Genomic DNA, 20,519 nt, shown 5'->3' with positions numbered 1-20,519 from the left:
TATCTTCAGAGAGAGAGAGGACTAAAATGATCTGAAACATTCAGGAATATGTTTTCACAGTACCAAAGAAAAGGAATTCAGGGAAGCCATGTAGGAGTTTGTCCTGAGAGACATGCTGGATACTGAACAAAGGGGCAGTCAAACCCACATTGCAGTGACAGCTGTGGGCAACAACAGAGACGAGGCCAGGAGGAAGATACAGCCAAACTAAGAGCAGAGTGAAAATTCCAGAGGTAAAATATGTATTTTATTTTATCCATGCTAATCCATACATATTAATGTATGGACTCTCTTCCTTGGTTGCAAAGCTATCCTCCCACTACCTACAGTCACTTCAATGCTCAATCTCAACACACAGTTAAATAATTTCTGCTAAAGCTTTTCCTGACAGTTTTCTTGCATTCAAATATACCTGCTCATTCTTCCAACTTTGAAGCATCATCCCTACTTGAAGGAAGCCTGCTCCTTGCACTAAATAGAACTACTTAGCTGATTTATAGGGCATTTACTGTAACTGCTTTTGGGCACAAACAAAGCAGTCTTTTTCCTTTTCTCAGCAAAGAATCAGAACTGTCAGAAGTATCCATTAGCACAGTGTTTGTCCAAGAATTCTGTCATATTGCTGTTATTACAGGAAAGACAAGAAAAGCAATCTCAGACAAGGACATATGACTTGGCAGACATGTGAAAAAGAGATAGCAGCCTAATATTCCAAGAAGAAACTTAACTACTGCCAGCAAGCTGACAGCTACAGTTCATGTGCATCTGCTGTTTCCCAGGAACTGCATTTTGCAGAAGTGTGAAGTCAGACACTTCACAATTTTAGCAAGTTAAGATATTAAAGAAAAAAACCTCAGCACTCTGAATCCATATGAAAAAAACCAAGCAAACTTTAATATGTTTTTTTCCAAGATCTAATATATAAATACAGTGGTAATAACGCACTCTTCTTCTGTAAGCTTGGATGAAATATATTGAAGTCCACTTTTCGCATGTTATATAAATAATCATCTAAAGCAACCTAGAAAAGAAAAAAAAAGCTCAATCCAGATGGTGCACACAAATAATTAGGCATTAAGTTTAGAAAGCAATACATGAAACTGAATGGGAAACTGCAAAAAAGGCTTGACAGTTTGTTCTATTAAATGCTAGTGTAATCATCACATTTCAAGCATATAAAAAAGGCAACTTTTGTGAAGAGAAGTGTTATCTTTTAGTAGACCGATCAGCAAATTATGAAAATAGACAGGATTTGGGGGTCTTGCATCAGAACAGCAGTCTATGAATATACAGACGTCTTGGTTGGAAAGATGTAGTTAAAAGAGAAGGATTACAAGTGTTGATCTAAACTGTAAGGTTCTACAGTCAGGCACACATTATGATTTTTATGATTTTCAGGTGTTACATCCTCCCAAAACAGACACATGAAATAGTAGTTAACCATGCGTGATTTGATACTCTTCACAAATATATCAGCACAGTAATAAGTCCATCACTTAAAGAGTGCATATATCACACCTACCGTACAGAAAAAAGCAGGATATGCCTTCACAGGAACTTTCTTACTGAAAGATCTAGCCTAAAAGTAAATGGTGTAAGGTGGGAGGGAAAAAAAAAACACAAAAAAAAAGTACTTAGCAGAAGAATTTGCCATTTCAGATTAAACATCAAGTACTATATATAAGGCTTAGAGGCACCAAACTGTAAAACAAGCATTATCTCTTCTTATTTTGACATCCTGAAACTGTAACGTTTCATTCCATGAAAGCTGTGTACAAAAGTAGTTACACCAAAGTATGTAATACTGGGAGAGTCTTGCTAAAATACTTATATGATTTGACAGACTTCCAAGACCACATACTATAAACCAAGGTGAATTAGCATTCCTTGTTCCAACAAAGTCCCAAGTAGAATGTGGTTTAGTAAATACAGTTTAACCTTTTTTTTTTCCCAACAGACAGAAATGATGGAAGACCAGAAATGCATTTTTCTGAGTGCATCTTTTTGGTTCAGTGTTGCCGTCAGTCCCAGGAGCCCAGTTATAAAAGCTCTAGTTACATTTCTGAGACATCTAAATGATCTCAGTTCCCCAGTATCTACAATAAACATCTAAAGCATGGCTGAATCAAATCTGCAATTTAAACTCATATTCAACTCAGTACGTCTAACAGAGCTGAACAAGTCTTCCTGTAATGCCTGTCTGTAAAAACAAAATTCCTCGTTTTTCCTTTTCTTACAACAAACTTAAAACAAACTAACTCTCTTCTTCTCTTCTTCTTAAAACAAACTAACTCTCTATAAATACTGATAAGAATGTGTGAGTTTGTTAGCTTAGTTTTTCATGGACCCTTCCAGACAACTGAGAAAAAACAGCCTGAAACTTTAGGAGGAAAAAATTAACAATCTTTTCAGAAGACAAATTATTTTAAAACTTTGAGATATAATAACACGTGTGTGTGTGCGTGTATATGTATCTCTAAAATAGAAAAATGTTCTTCCCTGATCTAATGCTCTGCCCTACTATTATTAATTGCAGGATGAAAAAATAAAGTAGTCTTGTTTGACCTTCTTAACCCAGAATTGGTCACATGTCATGCAGAAGACATTTTATCTCCTTTGGTAAGCTGAGTCCATAACAATGTAGCACAACTGAAACAAATGCAAAAAGCCAAAAGGGAGACCCTTTTAAACAAGGGGAATCAGGGAAGGGGTGCTAAAGAGGGAGAATGTGTAAATGTATTTGTAGGCTTTCAAAGGGAACACTGTGGGACTGACAGAACATTTGTTATATGCTTTTATGCTGATAAAACACACAATTCCTAAGGAAAACTGCAATCTCCATTATCATATTTTGCCATCTGCTGGTCAGCAGTTGCAGTGTCAGAAGACCTGACCATACTCCAGAAACCTTAATCCAAGATTAAGGGCCACATACTACAACACGCTTCATGTAACATGGCTCAGACTCCATTCCGCATTTCAGATTTACGTGTCTTCTGGCTGGGGAATGGGGGTGGTAACTCTTACCCTCATCCTCTAAAATATGTGGTTTGTGTAACAAATGCTGAGATGGCTGAAACCTCTTTGCAGTTTTAAACTTTACCCTACCCTGTAATCCCAACTAAAACAAAGGATAAATGGCTGGAAAGACCCTCAGGCAAAACAAAATGGTGATTTTATGCAGCAGAACAAATGCATTTAAAGGTACCAGCCCATTAGATTCACCTAAAGTCCTGAAATACTCCACAAGCACTGCCAGCAAAAGCCCATTTTGTCCATTAGGGCAAAAAGTAGCCTTGTCCTTGCATTAACAAAGACCATCTGATTATGAAGGAGGCCAACACCCTGTTACTATTGCCAGTTATGGCCAGTTCAAGTGGTTTGAACACTATAGAGTTCCTGCACTTTCAACTATCCACTGATGATGGAGACTAGAAGCAAATATTCAGAGAGGAATTTTTTTTAAATTTTAATTGAGATGATATAACCGATCCATTAAAAAACATACACGGGGGGAAAAAAAGGGAGGAGCGCCAGGATCAACATTCAGTTGAATAAAATGCTAATGCTGTCCTAATCTGGTTTCCTTGTGTTTATACTTTTCTCTTTAGTCTCCAGTTACATGATCACATTGCGTATTTCCCACAGGACCCTCCCAGTGCTTAACATGGGCAGGGCTCTAAGACTGAAGTGGGAAGAAAGGAGGCCCATTCTATTCAGAAGTTGGTAGACTCATGTTGGGAGCCAGGGGACCAATGCACTATGAATTATTGAATTATCTGAAAGGTTCTGAAGAATCAAATTCTCTTCCTGCTTCTGTCCCAAAGTTTCCATACAATACCAGCAACCAAATTTTAAGTATGTGGACCATAAATACACATTACTCATTTTCCATGCCTCCCATCCCTGATATGAGGCATTACAGGTCACGCACTTGGCATTTTTCTAAGCCAAAATTGCAACTAAAGTCAATGGGTATTAACATTGTGCATTATGGGTTGAAGGGTAGAGAATAAAAAAAAGAAAAAAACCAAAATATTTCAGCTTGAACAAAGATAATTGACAGTTTTGATGTTGTACTTTGTCTCTGTTCCCTGCTTGTAAATGGAATAAAGTTTTCTTGGGCATGTGACCACAAAAACTGCGACATCAGGTTAAACAACGTGAACAGGAATGCCTTAAATGCAAATTATAATTAGTGTATGAAAAATAAAGCCAAAGGACACACAGAATGGTTTGGGTTGGAAGGGATCATCTGGTTCCAACCCTCCTGCCATGGACTGGGACACTTCCCACTAGACCAAGTTGCTCAAAGCCCCATCCAACCTGCCCTTGGACACTTCCAGGGATGGGGCAACCACAGCTTCTCTGGGCAACCTGTTCCAGTGCCTCACCACCCTCACAGTAAAGAATTTCTTCCTAATATCTAATCTCAACCTGCTGTCTTTCAATTTAAAGCCATTATCCCTTGTCCTAAATGCCCTTGTAAAAAGTCCCTCTATGGCTTTCTTGTAGGCTCCCTTTAGGTACTGGAGGGCTGTTGTAACACATAGACATTATTAACATAAAATAAAAACATGGATCAGCTAAGTAGGCACTGACTGAACAAACCAGGGATGCCACATTTGACCTTCAGAAAAAAGATGAAGGGCTCTTCTATTTCTATTGCCTAAGATACTGTGATCACATTTAATGCTGTAATTGAGAATTATATTAATGGTACAAATGCAGAGAGAAATCTGGCATTTCTTTGCTCTGAAGTGGTATCTTTACAGACCACCTTGATTGGAAGCACTGGGTGCAATACTCAAAGTATACACGTACATGTACTTGTAAGAAACTCTTTGCAGTGCTTTGTTTTCCAGATAAAGGCAGACAAAGCATCACCAATAAAACATTCTTGTGCTTTTGTACTATGCACTAGCAAGTGTCTCAGAATGCAGCTAGAATAAAAGCATGAAAGAAAATACAGAGTAGGACTCTGCAGTTCTTCAGGGCCCATCATCCACTGTTCCAACCAAACAGACTTTCCTAATTGACTTGGCCATGTGCCAGGAAAGAAATAAACAGAAAGCACCTTTCTCAACATAGCTTTGGGCATGGCTGGTCATGTTAGGGAATGAATCCCCCCTCCCCCACACACTAACCAGCAGTTAAAGGCAACAAGCTCTGTTTTCCTGGCAGCCATTCCACATACATGCTGCCATGTGAAATACCATATGCAGATGTGCTTTCTATGGTGCTGATCCCATGCTGGTACATAGCTGCATTTTTAAAAGCCTGCTTAAAGTTTCTCTTCCAGTAGTAATTCTTTTACGCTGCATTTATATATACATAATTGGACCTGGTTGTGAGTAAACGTCTCCTGTACATAAAGACAATACTCATACAGAAGTAGTTGTAATATTTGAATGTTTTGTGTGGTGGGATTTTTTTAATGTAAACTCTCAAAATAATAAAAGGCAAAATATTTCAAATTAAGTATGCAGCTTTAAGTCTTCTAACAACAAATGCTTTGTGAAGACTACCATCAGTTATGCTTATTTAGATAAATGAAAGAAAAGGAATCTCACATGTTCTAGATGAATATGGGCCTGGCTGGCAATGTCATAAATTACATCTCTCACATTTTTCTCTTGCTTGCCTCTTATGAAATCCTCTTGTGAAACTCCATGCTAGACATAGGAAGGAAAATCAAAATAAAAAAAGAGAAAAAATATCAAGTTTCCTTTTTTGCTTCTCAAGAAGCCATCCCAGCAACGAAGCTAAGGATTAAAGACTAAAACAGCCTAAATGTTCTATCATTGCTCTCTCCTCTTTTAATCCCTTTCTTTTGGTCAGTCACTTGGAAAAAAATTCAAGAGAACAAAGAGAACAGTTGGTACAGACACTCTGCATGAGTTTGTTTCCTAAAATTTTGTGGTCAGTAAGATAACAAAGTCAGATTTTAAAGTTTGGGGGATTTAGATCAGTTTAAATACCTTATTTTTAAAACCATAATCCAAGAATCAATACTGAGCAGAAGGAAGCCTGTAACAGCTAACACAGAAGCCATGCTGGCTTTTGAACCTTGGGATTGGTGTGCATATCCCAGGCTTGCAAAAAACCAACCAACCAACCCCCAACCACAAAACATCAAACAAACCCATCTCCAAAAACCAACCAACCAACAAACCCCAGAACCATTGGAAAACAACCCTTCCAAACCCCAAAAAGCCAACTCTGAAGTTATTCTTTGACTATAGTGACTGATGTTAAGACAGAATATGGGTTATTCAGAGTTGCACCAGTTGCCCACTCCTCTCAACAACACTCAGGCATGTGAGAGCTGTATGAAGGTGGGCAGAAAGGCTTCACAGGAGGTACAGACTTGGGAGAACTCCGCAGTTCTTGCCAGCAGCTGAAATGCTTACAAGATTGCCTGCACAGAAGGGATAGAAGCTGTTTTTACAGTTTCATTGCAGAACACCTTCCATGGCAAGGAATGACTGAATTTTCAGGCTATGTTTGAAAAGCTGAAAACTTGGAAGGCCTCCCATAACATGCAGTTCCAGAAGTGCTGAAAGGAGAGTGCAATTCCCTTCTGCAGTCTTATAAACCTGACCTATATCAGTAGCTACATTTTTTGCAGCTACTTACACTACTAAACTTCCAATCCAAACTTTTAATTGTATTGAAATTATATTCAGAAAATACTAACACAACAACCTCAGGCATCATCATAATTGCATAAATTTTGGTTATGTTGAAAAAGAACAGCATTAACATTTAAAAATAAAGACTGGAAATGAAGGAGTAACAGATGACATGCCTACAGATCAACCCATGGAACATTAATGAAAAATTCTGAGCTTTAATCCCATTTTAGCTAAACTGCAAGATCTACTAAATTCCAAGGCAAATTTGGTGTGCAGTTTAAATTGGAGGACTATACCATCTCCTACAGAAATGTATGGAATATAGGTCTATAACTGTCAAATATGGAACAAAAAATTACCCACAAACCACTAGCACATTATGAAAATGATGCCATGAAGATTTTTGCCTTTTCTTTTATACCCCTGTTAGACCTTTTTACAACTTCTGTATTCCTAGTGCTTTTTGCCTACATTCTTGGACTTGTTTGTTAAGCTAAGAGACAAAACATTTTTGAAGCTTCGTAGCTAGGGATCAGTGTGCCCCAGACCCCAAGGTCCTCTCCAGAACACATTCTGTAAACCAAGATAGAACCATCCAGGAGAAGGTTCCTTGGGGAGGGGGGCTCACTCGAGCCTCTCATTGGGGAATCTTTGATAGATATGCTAATTAGTAAAACCTATAATGTTACACCCAGTGTTGGGGGGGACTCGGCTCACACACAGATACTTCGGTGGGGTGCATCTCGATGCATATGACCTGGACGTGTGCACCTAAGGATCCTTAAAAATAAATGCCAAGGTAAAATCCCTTTACCCCTTCTAACCTTGTATGACTCTTGATTTTAAGACCAGGAAAAGGCATCAGTTGCTGGCAACCACGAAGGGACCCTAAAGACCTTGAAACTCGCAGTCTTGGGTTGGAACACATCTTGCTTTGCCCCTCTCTTTGCCGGCAAATTACAGAGGGGCCGGAGCAACAATCTAAGACTGTGACCAGGACTTTAGGACCCAGCACGGAAAGGCAGAAGCACGGAAAGAGGTGAGTGAAAAGGGGACCGATACTACCGAGTACTAGGGAAGGAGATCTCCGAGGGGGTTGGAAAGGTTAGGGGCAGAGAAGCCCACGAAAGGGGAAAGCTTAAACTTTTCCCCTACAAACTGTGGAAAGGAGGGGACATCCTCCATGGAGTCCACAGGAGCCCAGAGGCTGCACCCTATGCAGCCGCAGGAGTGGCTCAGAGGTTGGTTGGTTGGTTGGGACGTCGGGAAGTTGTGGGTTCGAATCATTTTAAGACCAGATTTTCGCGTGCGCGCATTTACTGATGCCTTTTCCTGGTCTTAAAATCAAGAGTCACACAAGGTTAGAAGGGGTAAAGGGATTTTACCTTGGTATTTATTTTTAAGGATCCTTAGGTGCACACGTCCAGGTCATATGCATCGAGATGCACCCCACCGAGTATCTGTGTGTGAGCCTCCCCCCCAAACACTGGGTATAACATTATAGGTTTTACTAATTAGCATATCTATCAAAGATTCCCCAATGAGAGGCTCAAGTGAGCCCCCCTCCCCAAGGAACCTTCCCCTGGATGGTTCTATCTTGGTTTACAGAATGTGTTCTGGAGAGGACCTTGGGGTCTGGGGGCACACTGATCCCTAGCTACGAAGCTTCAAAAATGTTTAGTCTCTTAGCTTGACAAACAAGTCCAAGAATGTAGGCAAAAAGCATAGGAATACAGAAGTTGTAAAAAGGTATAACAGGGGTATAAAAGAAAAGGCAAAAATCTTCATGGCATCAAAAACATAATAAAGAGAAGGACAAGAAGATTGTTCAGAAGTAAAATTTCTCACAGAGCTTCCTTTATTGTGATAGGAAAAGGAAAAAAAAAAAACAAACAAAAAAACCCCACACCCAACTCCAAAACACAAAACCCTAGGCCCCATTCCGTACACACATTTTTATACATTAATGGAAAAATTCCATTTTTAATAAAAATTTGCTTCTCTTACCAACATACAAATGTCCATGGGAAGAAAGACCTTTCGTCTTGTACAGTGATACGGAGTTGCTCTTAAACAGGTAACTATGCCTTGTGCTTTCCCAATGTGACTGGCTGCATGGTCAGCATGGATGTCCCTCACACCTAAAATTGCAGAAACAGTATGTTTAGAAACACGCAGTCAGGCCTTTTGAGGGGTATGCTCTTCTCTGGTGTGTATCACAGTCATACTTTAGGAAAGCTACATGCATTGGTCCACAATAGAACTGTCCATGTGCATAAACTGCCTTGAAGTCTCATCTCAGAGGTGCAAAACAGCAAGAAAATTCATTCATTTCCACCTTCAGGAGCAAGATGCCGCTTGTTGCAGTATCTGCAAAGAGTACACTTAGCAGAGCAGCACCCATCTAGATTTAACACACTGGTACACAAACTCATTTTCATTGGCATATCCTCTCCCAGGATAACAGTATTCCAAGAACTGCTTTTCCTGCCAGAAAAAGTCATTCAAGAGTGAGATTCCTTACAAGCATTAATGCTTGCAGTGTGGTTTCATGATTAGCTGCAGCTGATTCCTCCATGTAGTGAAGCCAAAGAGAATGATCCTATGCTTTACCCCCCAAACCCATATTTCTGCCCCCTCCCCTGTGCTGTCAGGAGCAATGAGGCAAAGTGAATCAGATCACCAAAACAATGGAAAAGTAATGTAAGTTACTGCACAGTCAGTCACACAACTGTGAGAATGGAAAGGAGGAGATGAGTGGGGCAGAGCAGCACCATTGCTCTTCATGGCAAGACCATCCAAGTTTGGCTTAGACTGATTACAAAGCTGACCCAGGATAAAATGAAAATTTAAATAAAAATTTATAAAAACTCTAACAGAAGCAGCATCCTACAAAGAAAGAAATGAGGATAGAGGAATTACAGATCACTGTAATTGATCAGAAACTGACATCTGGAAATGATAATGGGGGTACCAGAATCACTGCAGAAGCCTGTCTGGGCCTTCAGTTGGTCCCAGAAGCCTCCGTGAAAGAGTGACTATACCCAGACTACAGGGACTGATTTTGGCAATGGCAGCAGAAAACAAAGTGTGGCTTGGTTGAATCAATGGATATTATTTACTAACTACTTGGGCAATTATTTAGAGAGCACAATTATTAATATTTTTAAATGACAGGAGCTGAGAGGAAGTACCAGAACGCTGGACGACACAATTACCAGTAAACATGAGCTTGATGAAAGGAATAAGCTGAAATCAGCAAGAATAAGACAGAACTAGTACTGGGAGAGAGACACACTAACTGGTCAGGAATAAGGAGTCTAAAAAGCACAAGAGATTTCGCAAACACAACCTGAATGAAACCAGGTCCACCTAGTCTAGAAAACCCTGCTGATGGGCAACCCCAAGAAAGGGGCTGTGTTTGATTACTTTCTCCATTTGTGGAAAAAGAATCACAGAAGTTAACTGTTTAATATGCAGTGAAGGAGACTTTTGCTTAGATATTTTGTTGCATTTGTATATTTAAGAGAAGCTAAACATGACAATAGAACACTTAAAATATCCAGAGTCTCCACACAGATTTTCAAAAAAAGTTTTATCTGATTTGTACGAGGAGTGAATGATCCAAGCATGACTGAACTTATTAAGGATTTCTTAGAATGGAAGACACTGGTATTTCTCATACTCCTACATTTCTTCAGATCAGAGGTTCAGAAAGGCACTTGCAACATTTCACTGATTTCCTACTGAGGAAGCAAACATCAGATGCTAAGAAGCAAGTTCCTCAATTCTTCCAAAGAATGTGCTCACCATCTCTGGTTTTTTACTTCTCTTTTTCTATTTTTTTAAACTCTTTTAACATCAGTATTTGCCTTTCATCAGACTATTCCGATAAGCAAGAGGAAAATATTGCTACTACAATAGTAAACACTACTAAATAATAATAATAATAATAATAATAATAATAATAATAATAATAATAATAATAATAATAATAATAATATAATATTCTTCACCTTCTTTTTTTTTACATCAGCACTCATACAGGGAGTACTTCCAGAATGCAACAGACACCTAAATGAAAATTATCCTTTTCTTCAGCACAAATGAACAGTTCTTTCCCAGTCTATGATTCTTACATTAGACATGACACAGACTGTAGCTCTTGATCTACAAGATCTTGATCTACAAGGATCATCTTTGTTGCGTTTTTTCTAACTATTCATTTAGTGATAGTTAACGTATTTCTAGGAAGAGGAGAGGATTCAGACCCAAATTTACATCACCAAGGGAAGTTTATAGTTTGGGAAGTTGGCTGTTTCAAGATAATCAGTGTCCCCTCACTGCAATATAGAACAACAGCTGCAGGTTACCTATGGCACTTTGTATTCTAACAAGTAGGACAATCCAAATACAGTGAAGAGCTGAATTTACCTCACTCTATAAGAGGAGCAAGAACAGAGAAAACAAAGCAACAAAGAACAGCAGGAAACTGCACTTCAATGAGCTTTGCACTGAGCAGCTTCCAAAGCTTCCACAGTTCTAGGACAGCTGCAGTACGATTCCACATTTATGGTTCATCATTCAAAAGGTATCTGAAGTACTACCTAGGACAACTTTTACTGAAATTAAACTCCAGTGGAAAAAGAAAGGGCTTTTTGAAATATCAGTAAATATTGTACTTGCACTAATGAGTCATCAGCAAAATCTAGAAAGGGGAAAACACCTACCCAGCATTTCCAAGGTGAGGTACAAGAGAGCACTCTGAGTGTTCTCGGCGTATGTTTCGAGCTCCTGGATGTTACGGTACGCCCTATCATCCAAATTCTTCTCCTGTAAATGAACACGGAACTTCAGTAGAACATAAACGTAACGCCTGCTCATACAGGCTTATTACTACAGTCACGTCAACCCAACGCACTGCCAGACACAAAAGAAGAACAAAACTGAGAGACAGAGAGAGAGTATAAACTCAGACAGAAGCAGTCATTAAAGCTTACAGCAAGTCTAACAAATAGCTATGCTCAACTGCAGCCAAGTCTGCTTATAGGAGGAAATACAACTTTTTGCAAGAATATGAAATCAGAATTCTCCATAAAAAAAAGAGACAGCCAAAACAAAACATCATATGGTATTCTTACACCATAGGGTTGTCAATTTTAATATTTAATTTGCATCTCAAGCAGAGAGAAATTTAGATAAATAGGAACGTATTTTTTAAAAACATAAAATAAATGAAATGCACACAAATTTCAAAGTCATGTGCAAACCACAGAGTCATAGAATCATAGAGTGGTTTGGGTTGGAAGGGACTTTAAAGATCATCTAGTTCCAAATTCCCTGCCATGGACATGGAAACCTTCTACTAGACCAGGTTGCTCAGAGGCCCATCCAAACTCTGAACACCTCATAGAGAGCCCACAACCTCTCTAGGCAACCTGTTCCAGTGCCTCACCACTCTCACAAAAAACAATTTTTTTCTCAGATTTAATCTAAACCTACCCTTCTTCACCTCAAGGCCACTCTCCCTTGTCCTATCACTACATGTCCTTGTCAAAAATCCTTCTCCAGCTCTTGTAAGCCCCTTCTAGGTAACGGAAGGTGCTCTAAGGTCTCCCCAGAGCCTTCTCTTCTCCAGGATCAACAGCCTCAAACCACTCAGCCTGTCTTCACTGGAGAGGTGTTCCAGCCCGCTCAAAAACTTAGCGGTGCTAATAAATAATACACCCAAAATAGTAAAATACACCCAAAAATGTAACATCCTCCAGCATTCTTCCTGTCCCAGCAGCTTCTGTGGTTGAAACATACCACTCTTAAGACTAAAAACCAGTCTTAACATTAAGAAACTCTGAAGTCTTTCATGGCAACGACCCTCTGCAAGTAACTGACCATCAATCTGCTCAATCTGTAGCTTCATGAGACACTAACTTTAGCCACAAAATTAGCTTAGGATATTCCTGCACTCTGCTTTTCATTCTTGTCCTTGTGTCAGAGTTTATAGCAACATCACTGTACCAGTGATATTCTTAACCTTGTTTTTTCCCCCAGAAAAAAAAGTGGCTATTTTAAACTTCATGTCATTTGAATGCTCCAATTTACACCACTGCTCAGAAAAAATTCCACAGCCATGATTAGGAGTATCATGAAAGTGTGGCCGAAGGGTTCAGTTAGGTCATTTAATTTTTGAGATTTTGTATCTACATGAACTCACAAACGATATCAATTTAAGACAAAAATAAACTAAGGATTCTATTAGCCATTTTGGCAGAAAGAACAGAAACTATGAAGAGTAGCATCAAGGGAGAATAAAAAGAAATACAGCAGTATCATTTTTGAAGAGAAATACTACTGTCTGGAAAAGATGAATTACATAAGCTTTTGTTTTACACACAAACACATAAAAATAAGGAAAAGAAAACCAAATTATGACTAAAGCCAGAATCAGACTCTGAAGGATAAATACTTACCCTTTCATCTATGATCTTCATCAACCACATTTTAGTCAAGTTATGTCGCCTGACAGCCTGAAAAGTATCAAATAAAATCTCATGTTAATGTATATAAAGTCATGGCAGTACTACATTCTGAAGGCTGAAATACATTTTAGATATTTATTACAAGAATTGTATTCAGTGGGTTAAATTAAAGTGGCACGTCATTGGAAAATTAGAATCTTCTTCAAACACAAAAATTTTCAACTGGCATTTACTGCAAGTTGCTGCACACAAAAAAAATGACATACCAGACATCAAGCCAGCTAACTAAAAGCATTTCTTTAAAAATTTTTCTTGAAACTTATTTATTCTTGGAATCATATGCTCCCACAAAATATTTGCAGATAAATGTCTTCACTTTCCAAAAAGACCAGAGTTTCCTCCAGAGGAATAAAAATACTTCCCCTGTAAATTTTCAAGAAAATGTCAGTACAACATACTAATAGATACTGTAAAGACAGAATGTTAATAAAGCAATATAATTAATATTATGGGTTTGTTTAAAAAAATATCTCCCAGCATCTCATATTCATGCATTCTTCTTTTGGTTCTTATCTTGTACTTGACTTCCTTCCTGTGCCACTTCATTCTATCAACTTACCTTCAATCCTCTTAATTACACCCTTTGAATTTTTCAGGACATACTGTCAGAAAGGTTACAATCACACATATAAACATCTATAAACAAAACTCAGAGAGCAAATTTCTCACAATTTAGTCCTTATAGCTCATTTTCAACAACTTCTTCGACAACACTTTGACAACTTCTTTCAACAACATCATATTAGTAAATGTTTTTTCAAGGTTTGACAAGACCAGATCTTGTTGATTCAATAAATTCTGCTTGAGACAGTACTTGGTACATGAAAAGGCACATTTTAAGTTACAACTACAAATGCCGGTTTTGAGTGTCACTTGTTCACCTTGAGTATCACTTCGTACATGAAATCCTTGAAACACTAACAGGTCAAGACTTAAAGGACCAAACTCAATTAATTATGCTAAATTACCCAATTTGTACATTACATCCATTTTGAGTTCCCTTCATTCAAACACATGGGTCCTCATTTCTCCCAAGTTTTAAAAATTGGCTTCTTCCACAGAAATGAATGGAGAATTAGGCCTCACTTTTCAAATGTTCAAAATGGACAGAAAAGTAAGATCAAGCATCATACAGTTGCTGTGTAAGTTTACATTAAAGTTACCAAGAGCTGAGCTATTAAAAAATTAGGAATACTATTAAAGGCTATTTATCTACTTCACTAGAGTATTAAGATTTGGAATCCAAATGCAAGTATTCTGGCATATACAAAACTTCAGGAACACATTTAATATCATAAATTAAATTTATTCTGGAAAATCACATTGTCCTCATATAAACTCAACAGCCACAAAAGACTATACATAGAATATGCTGTGCAAAGCCATGCTAATTCTATTACTGTGAGTTCAGGTGTCTTTCCAAATCCCTCTTTCTAAGAATTGCAATGACATTCTTGGACAGTTGTGAAGTCATGGGCTTCAAATAGGTCACTCTTGGGGTATTTGCTGAAATATGGAAATAAAATCCCATCTTGACTGCAAAGATCACCAACTCACATTGAATTGTTAGTTCTCTGCAGTGCTCAGAGCTATCAGAGCTCCTGGAAATACTTTCTGAATTATTTCTCATCATCTTATTTTGCAAGCAATTCTGTTTGGATTGTATTAAATTGCTATTCCTTCATAGGAATCATACATGAGGTGAAGTATCACCAAAAACAATTCTTCTTCCTCTTCAAAATCAATTTTCTGTTTTGTGAGAAAGGAGTACAGCTGGCAGTCTTAACTGCTGGAAAGGGTTGCAATTGGTATCCCAGTATCTGAATAACTTATATATGCTGTACCAGTTTGGGCTGGGAAAGAGTTAATTTTCTTCACAGTACTTTTATGGGGCTGTGTTCTAGATTTGTGCTGGAAACAGTGTCGTTGGTTAGAACAGACAAAACCCTGACATTATTTCCCACAGTAATATTTAATTTAAGCCAATTTTAGGACAAGAAAAGTATGTTTTACCCTCCACAATTCTGTAGCAACAGGCTGATGTGGTGGGTTATCACTGTATATGTCTTCCACGGCGTCCCTCCAGAACTGCATCCGCATTAAACCTGTCGTCTTCTGAGTTATGGAGTCTTTAATCTGGAAAGGATACATCTGGAGTGAAATTCAGTGTCTTTAGGACACTTGGTCTATCTATGCTGAAAAGACAGACACAGGACATAGTCAAGCTCAGCAGGGAAAGAGCTCAATTCTGAATTGACATTTATTCCTCACAAAGCTTAGGAACACTACATAGAGTAAAACTGAAATCTTCACCACAACCTGATTTTAAAACCCATAAAGATTAAGTGCCAGACAACCCTCACCTTAGCTTTCTTCCCAGGAGGAAAAAAAGCAGTGGTGAGAGCAGTGAGGGAGGGCACACCAGGGGTTGCCAGAAGCACAGCCTACAGTCAGGGGTTTTGCCTTGTCAGCTCACTTCCTCGATCACTCCTTTCCGCCAAGTGTTGCCAACTTTCCCGATTGCACTGGCAATTTCTGGCCACCTAGCAAAGGGGAGAGACTGCAACCACTCCTCTCCCACAACTCTTAACAGCAAACTTCCCTCCTGGCAGCCTTTTCATCACCTCGCTTCTGCCAACAAAGACTTGGTCCTGATAGTATCATCCCATTTTTTGACAGACTTTCTACAGTTAGGATTTAGCTGCACTCTACCCATTCACTGCATGTGAAGCCAGGATTTAGATGCAATCACATAACAGTATCAAGAACCACTGCCTGTTTGTTATAACTCAATTTTAAAATGCATGCCGAATTACAAAGTCAGATAAACTATACACATAAACAAAGTAATAGGGGCAGGCTGGCTACTTTCCACGGGCCATTCAAAACTGGAGGTTTGTACTCCACTATTTATTCACTGCCCTTGACACTATAAAAGTTAATCTTGGCAAAACAGCACCTACTACAGAAAGAGTACATACAAGCATAGTTTAGATAATCAAAATTGTTACTTTAAATTTCCAGAGTTCACAAATATATTTTAATACCTGCCTGAGCCAGTTCCACATTGAAGGCTCTCAAGGCAAAAGCAGAGGTTCGAGATTCTGCAGGCAACAGCAGAGAACACAGAAACCCTTCATAGTCACGCTTCCTAGAAAAGAATCAAAATGCACATTTGTTATTTATAGCTCAAAGTCAATTGGTGTGCTATTCCTTAGCACTGAACTCCTGAAAGAGTAGTGGCAAGTAATAGCTCAAAACTCTGACTTTGCAGAAGTAGCAGCTTTTAAGCTTATTTTAAAATAAGACCAACTCCAAGAGAGAAGGGAGGCTGTCTGAACTCTCAGTGCACCTCTGAAATCCAGATCTCAAGATACCTGGCTAAAGGCATGAAACAAGGCTGTGGCAGAACTGCAAACAGAATCCAGACTGTCCAACTTGCAGATTTCTGTTCCTAACATGAAACCATGTTTCTTTAAAAGATTGTGCTGTGGAGCTTGGCAGAAGAGTGCTTGCTTAAACATTAAGTTTTTGTTTACTGGCAACTATACTCAAAGCATAAAACCTCCAGGAGTTGGCAGTTTCGCTGCAGGTAACTTGTTGCCAACCCAGAGTGACTTGCCTTCATTCAGCCACGTGGATGTGCCACGAAATTAAAAACACAGTGTTCAGAATCATAAACTACAAAATCACTTCAGCTAACAAAAACACTTGAACACCTCTGAAAAGCTGAACTGCTTGTTTTGAACAACATTTTTGTGTACTTTCTGATAAGCCTGAAACCTGATTCTTCCTTAGAACAAGACAAACTCCCAAGTTTGGCCTGGAGAGTGGAGAAGCAGGTTGTCAAGGAAAACACGTGTACTCATTTCCATTAAGTTTACTGTTCTTGCATGTACTCATATTTCTTTTGAGGATGATCTTAAAATAGCAAAGCAAACCCAAGGGTTATTAGGATTGCTACTTTTAGCATCAAACAAAAAGAAAGTAAAGTTTAACAGAGGTGCTTAACCCTACAATACACAGCAGCTGAAAGCTAGCAAATGCTTCTTTTCCACAACTGTTGTCAAACTATTTTAGAGCTTGATGCAAATCCAGAAATATCAACCAAAATAATTACATTTTTGAGTTTTAGTATGCTTTAAAGGACACCTTCATATTACAGAACATATGCATTAAACCTCCCTCAGTTAAGACACTATCTGAAAAGCATTTATCAGCTCAAAACCTAGGTTTTTTTCAAGATTAACTGTAGAAATATCCAGTATTGCCCATCCAAGACAGAGCTGCAAGGTTTACAGCCACATTTTCCCAGTTCCAGTCTGTCTGTGTTGTTCGCACAACACAGAACCACCTCTACTTTCAGAAAGGAAATGAAGAAATGTGTTACACAAAGTACACAGCAACACAATAGAGAAAATTGTCTTCCCTCCGGTAGTGGCATTGACATGGTGGGTTTTTGGTTGTTTTTTTTCTTTCAATTATTCCAAGCTTAAAAATTTAGTGTAGCAAATCCATTAAGCCTCAGTAAAATAAAATTGATATTGCTATAGATCATGTTCCACCCCAACCCTCTTCATGTATTAGTGTAAGGAATGAAGGAGGGAATGACCTTAAGTCATGTATTGAGTGTTTTTCATAGTTTTCAAATAAGCATAAGCTTACATATGAACCCACAGACAGAAGAAAAATTAGTAATGGCCATTACTGGACTTTCCATATAATGAATTTATAATAAAGCTATCAATCCACAAACTTGTCTTTGAGACAGTAAGAGACATAAAACATACCTATAAGGGAAACATATTTTTAGTCAAATAGTTTGTAGTTAATTTAGGCATTTAACACAAAAGGAAGACGCAAGAGAAAGGATATCTTCTGTACTGCAAAAACAAATATACATTATTAAAGCATAACTCAGTTGTACTTCCTAATGTGCTGGAGACTCAAATTCAGACCTAGGGAGTTGCTGACACTTGCATAGCCCCAGGTGTTTTATTTCTGTTTGAATAATAATTCCTTCCACTTATTTTTAATAGTTTATTATTTCCATGCAATATATAAGCTACTGGGAACAGCAGCTTCAATTAAATTATGCCAAAAGCATAACTACCTTTCATTTTACTATTTTGAATGCTTGTTTATTTTTCTAATTAGTCTTTTTATCATTTAATAAAAATACATATTAAAAAAGTTTTAATTCAACCATGTCATTGGAACCTAACTATTCTGTTCACAGTTGCTTGTTACTGGAAACATTTTACCTGCAGATGTTAACTTTACCTGTACACACAGCCTCTGGGTCTCCTGAGTATCAGGTAAAAAAATCCTGGGTAGAATAACTAGGAAAAGAAAGCTGTAGTCTGAAAATCATGAAGAATGCAACGTGGCTGTGCATTCTGGTGCATCTGTATAGGTCAGCTGCTTGGTACTGCACAAAACATTTAAGATTGTCCCATTCCTTTCCCTTAGTTTTCCTACCTCAGACATTACTGCAGACCACACACACCTTTCTTTCAAAGCACCAGTTTGGAGAAAATAATCCTGTTCCACTCTTTCTATACACACATGGAACCCTTCTCCCAACTTTTGCCAACTATCTGGAACAATTTCCAAAGGGAAATTACCTAGGTCTTTACTAAGAGACTTGTTCAACATCTTACTTTACAAAGAACTGTACTCCTGGCAACTACAAAGCATCAAAGGGGCCCTACAGATTGTTTACGGCCCAGAATCCAGGAAGGAAAAGTGGCCTGACCTGGAAGTGTCTGAGCTGCACTCCTGCTCCTCTCGGAGCATTTTAGATTCGACCAGAAAAAAGCATGTTTTGGAAACATAATCCTCCTGGGTTCAGGGTAGAGACGGTACTGAGCTGCTCCAGCTGTCAGAGGGGGAGAGTATTTGCCGTGGGAGGCTGCCCAGGAAGGTCGTGGATTCTCCCTCTCTGGAAACATTCAACACCAACCTGGACAGGTTCCTGTGTAACCTGCTCTAGGTGACCCTGCCTGGGCGGGGGGGATGGACTGGATGATCTCCAGAGGTCCCTTCCAACACAAACTGATCTCTGATTCTGTGTGCAGGTCGAATCATCCACGCAGCCTAAACATGCGCCTGGTTTCCGTGCTCCCGACATAGCGTGGTCCCGCCGGCCCATCGGCGCCGCCCACACGGGTTATTTTCAGGGCCAGGAGAGCCCGAGGGCAGCCGGGGCAATCCCCGTCATCCCGTCCGGGGACCCGTCAGCGTTCCCGTCAGGTGGGAAGCGCTGCCGAGCCTTCCCGGGCCGGACTCGCCGCCCCCGCCCCTGCAGCCCCCCGCGGCGGGCACTCACCGCACCAGCTCGGCGCAGTACTGCACCGCTCCTCCGGCCGCCGGGCCGCTCCAGCCCGCCGCCGCCGCCCGCCCGCCGAGCGCCGACGGCCGCACCAGGCCGCAGCCGATCCGGCCGCGCCGCAGCGCTGCCCGCGCCATGGTGCCCGCCATGGTGCCCGCCATGGCCACGGCTCCGCCCCGCGCCGCGCACAGGGCGCCGGCAGGGGGCGCCCGCGGCCGGGACGCTGTGGGGGCGCGCGCTGCTTTGTGCGCTGCGAGCGGCGCTCGGCGCCGGCCGCCAGCGGCTCCCGGGGGGAGCGGCTCCCTCCGCTCCTCGGGAAACCAGACACCGTGGCTGGAAAGCGGCCCGGCGGAAAAGGACCTCGGCGTGCCGGTCAGCCGCTGCCTGAACATGAGCCAGCGTATGGCCAGGTGGCCAAGAAGGCCGATGGCATGCTGGGCTGTGTCAGCAGTAGTGTCGCCAGCGGGACCAGGGTAGTGAGAGTACTCAGCGCTGGTGAGGCCACACCTCAAGTGCTCTGTCCGGTTCTGGGCCCCTCACTACACAAAGACATTGAGGTGCTGGAGCGTGTCCAGAGGAGGGCAATGGAGCTGGTGAAGGGTCTGGAGCACAAGTCTTACGAGGAGCAGCTGAGAGCACTGAAGGTGTTTAGCCTAGAGAAAATGAGGCTCAGGGGACACCTTAATGCTCTATACAAGTGCCTAAGAGGAGATTGTAACTAGGTGGGGGTTGGCCTCCCCCACCAAGGTAGCAAGTGACACAACATGAGGAAATCAGCATGAGCTGTGACAGAGGAGATTTAGGTTGGACATCGGGAAGAATTTCTTCGCAGAAGGAGTGATGAGACATTGGAATGGGATGCTGCACAGAGGTGGTAGAGTCAATGTCCATGGAGGTATTTAAGGAAAGACTGGGCATGTGTTTGGTTAGATGGGGCTTGATGATCTCAGAGGTCTTTTCCAACCTAATTGATTCTGTGATTAACTTTTTAAACCTGGTACCCAAAAAACT

At 40.2% G+C, this 20,519-nt stretch overlaps 1 protein-coding gene across 4 annotated transcripts; it reads right to left on the bottom strand.

Annotated features, from left to right (window-relative positions):
• Positions 1-865: 865 nt before the first annotated feature.
• NDUFAF6 (NADH:ubiquinone oxidoreductase complex assembly factor 6) lies at positions 866-19,687 on the bottom strand. Of its 4 annotated transcripts, none has more exons than XM_069005170.1 (9): positions 19,506-19,687; positions 16,226-16,325; positions 15,188-15,310; positions 13,106-13,162; positions 11,369-11,471; positions 8,646-8,779; positions 5,574-5,675; positions 1,523-1,579; positions 868-1,021 (listed from the first exon to the last, which is right to left on the bottom strand). In XM_069005170.1, the coding sequence occupies exons 1-9, from the start codon at positions 19,667-19,669 to the stop codon at positions 893-895; spliced, it is 969 nt and encodes a 322-aa protein (XP_068861271.1). In that variant the 5' UTR covers positions 19,670-19,687; the 3' UTR covers positions 868-892. The 4 variants fall into 4 exon arrangements, with proteins under 4 accessions (XP_068861273.1, XP_068861272.1, XP_068861271.1 ...); XM_069005175.1 differs by lacking the exon at positions 19,506-19,687 and adding an exon at positions 16,552-16,776 and having other exon boundaries at positions 870-1,021; XM_069005172.1 differs by lacking the exon at positions 5,574-5,675 and having other exon boundaries at positions 866-1,021.
• Positions 19,688-20,519: the final 832 nt, after the last annotated feature.

Source organism: Aphelocoma coerulescens, chromosome 2, assembly GCF_041296385.1.
Source record: "Aphelocoma coerulescens isolate FSJ_1873_10779 chromosome 2, UR_Acoe_1.0, whole genome shotgun sequence".
NCBI lineage: Eukaryota > Metazoa > Chordata > Aves > Passeriformes > Corvidae > Aphelocoma > Aphelocoma coerulescens.
This window is presented reverse-complemented; position numbering and strand designations above follow the sequence as displayed.

Bases quoted from the DNA above. Each gene is read 5' to 3' on its own strand.
- NDUFAF6 (XM_069005170.1), bottom strand. From the start codon at position 19,669: ATGGCGGGCACCATGGCGGGCACCATGGCGCGGGCAGCGCTGCGGCGC. The intron at 16,326-19,505 runs GTGAGTGCCCGC...ATTCTTTTCTAG, and splicing joins TACTGCGCCGAGCTGGTGCG to GAAGCGTGACTATGAAGGGT. The intron at 5,676-8,645 runs GTAAGAGAAGCA...TCCTATGTCTAG, and splicing joins CCATGGACATTTGTATGTTG to CATGGAGTTTCACAAGAGGA.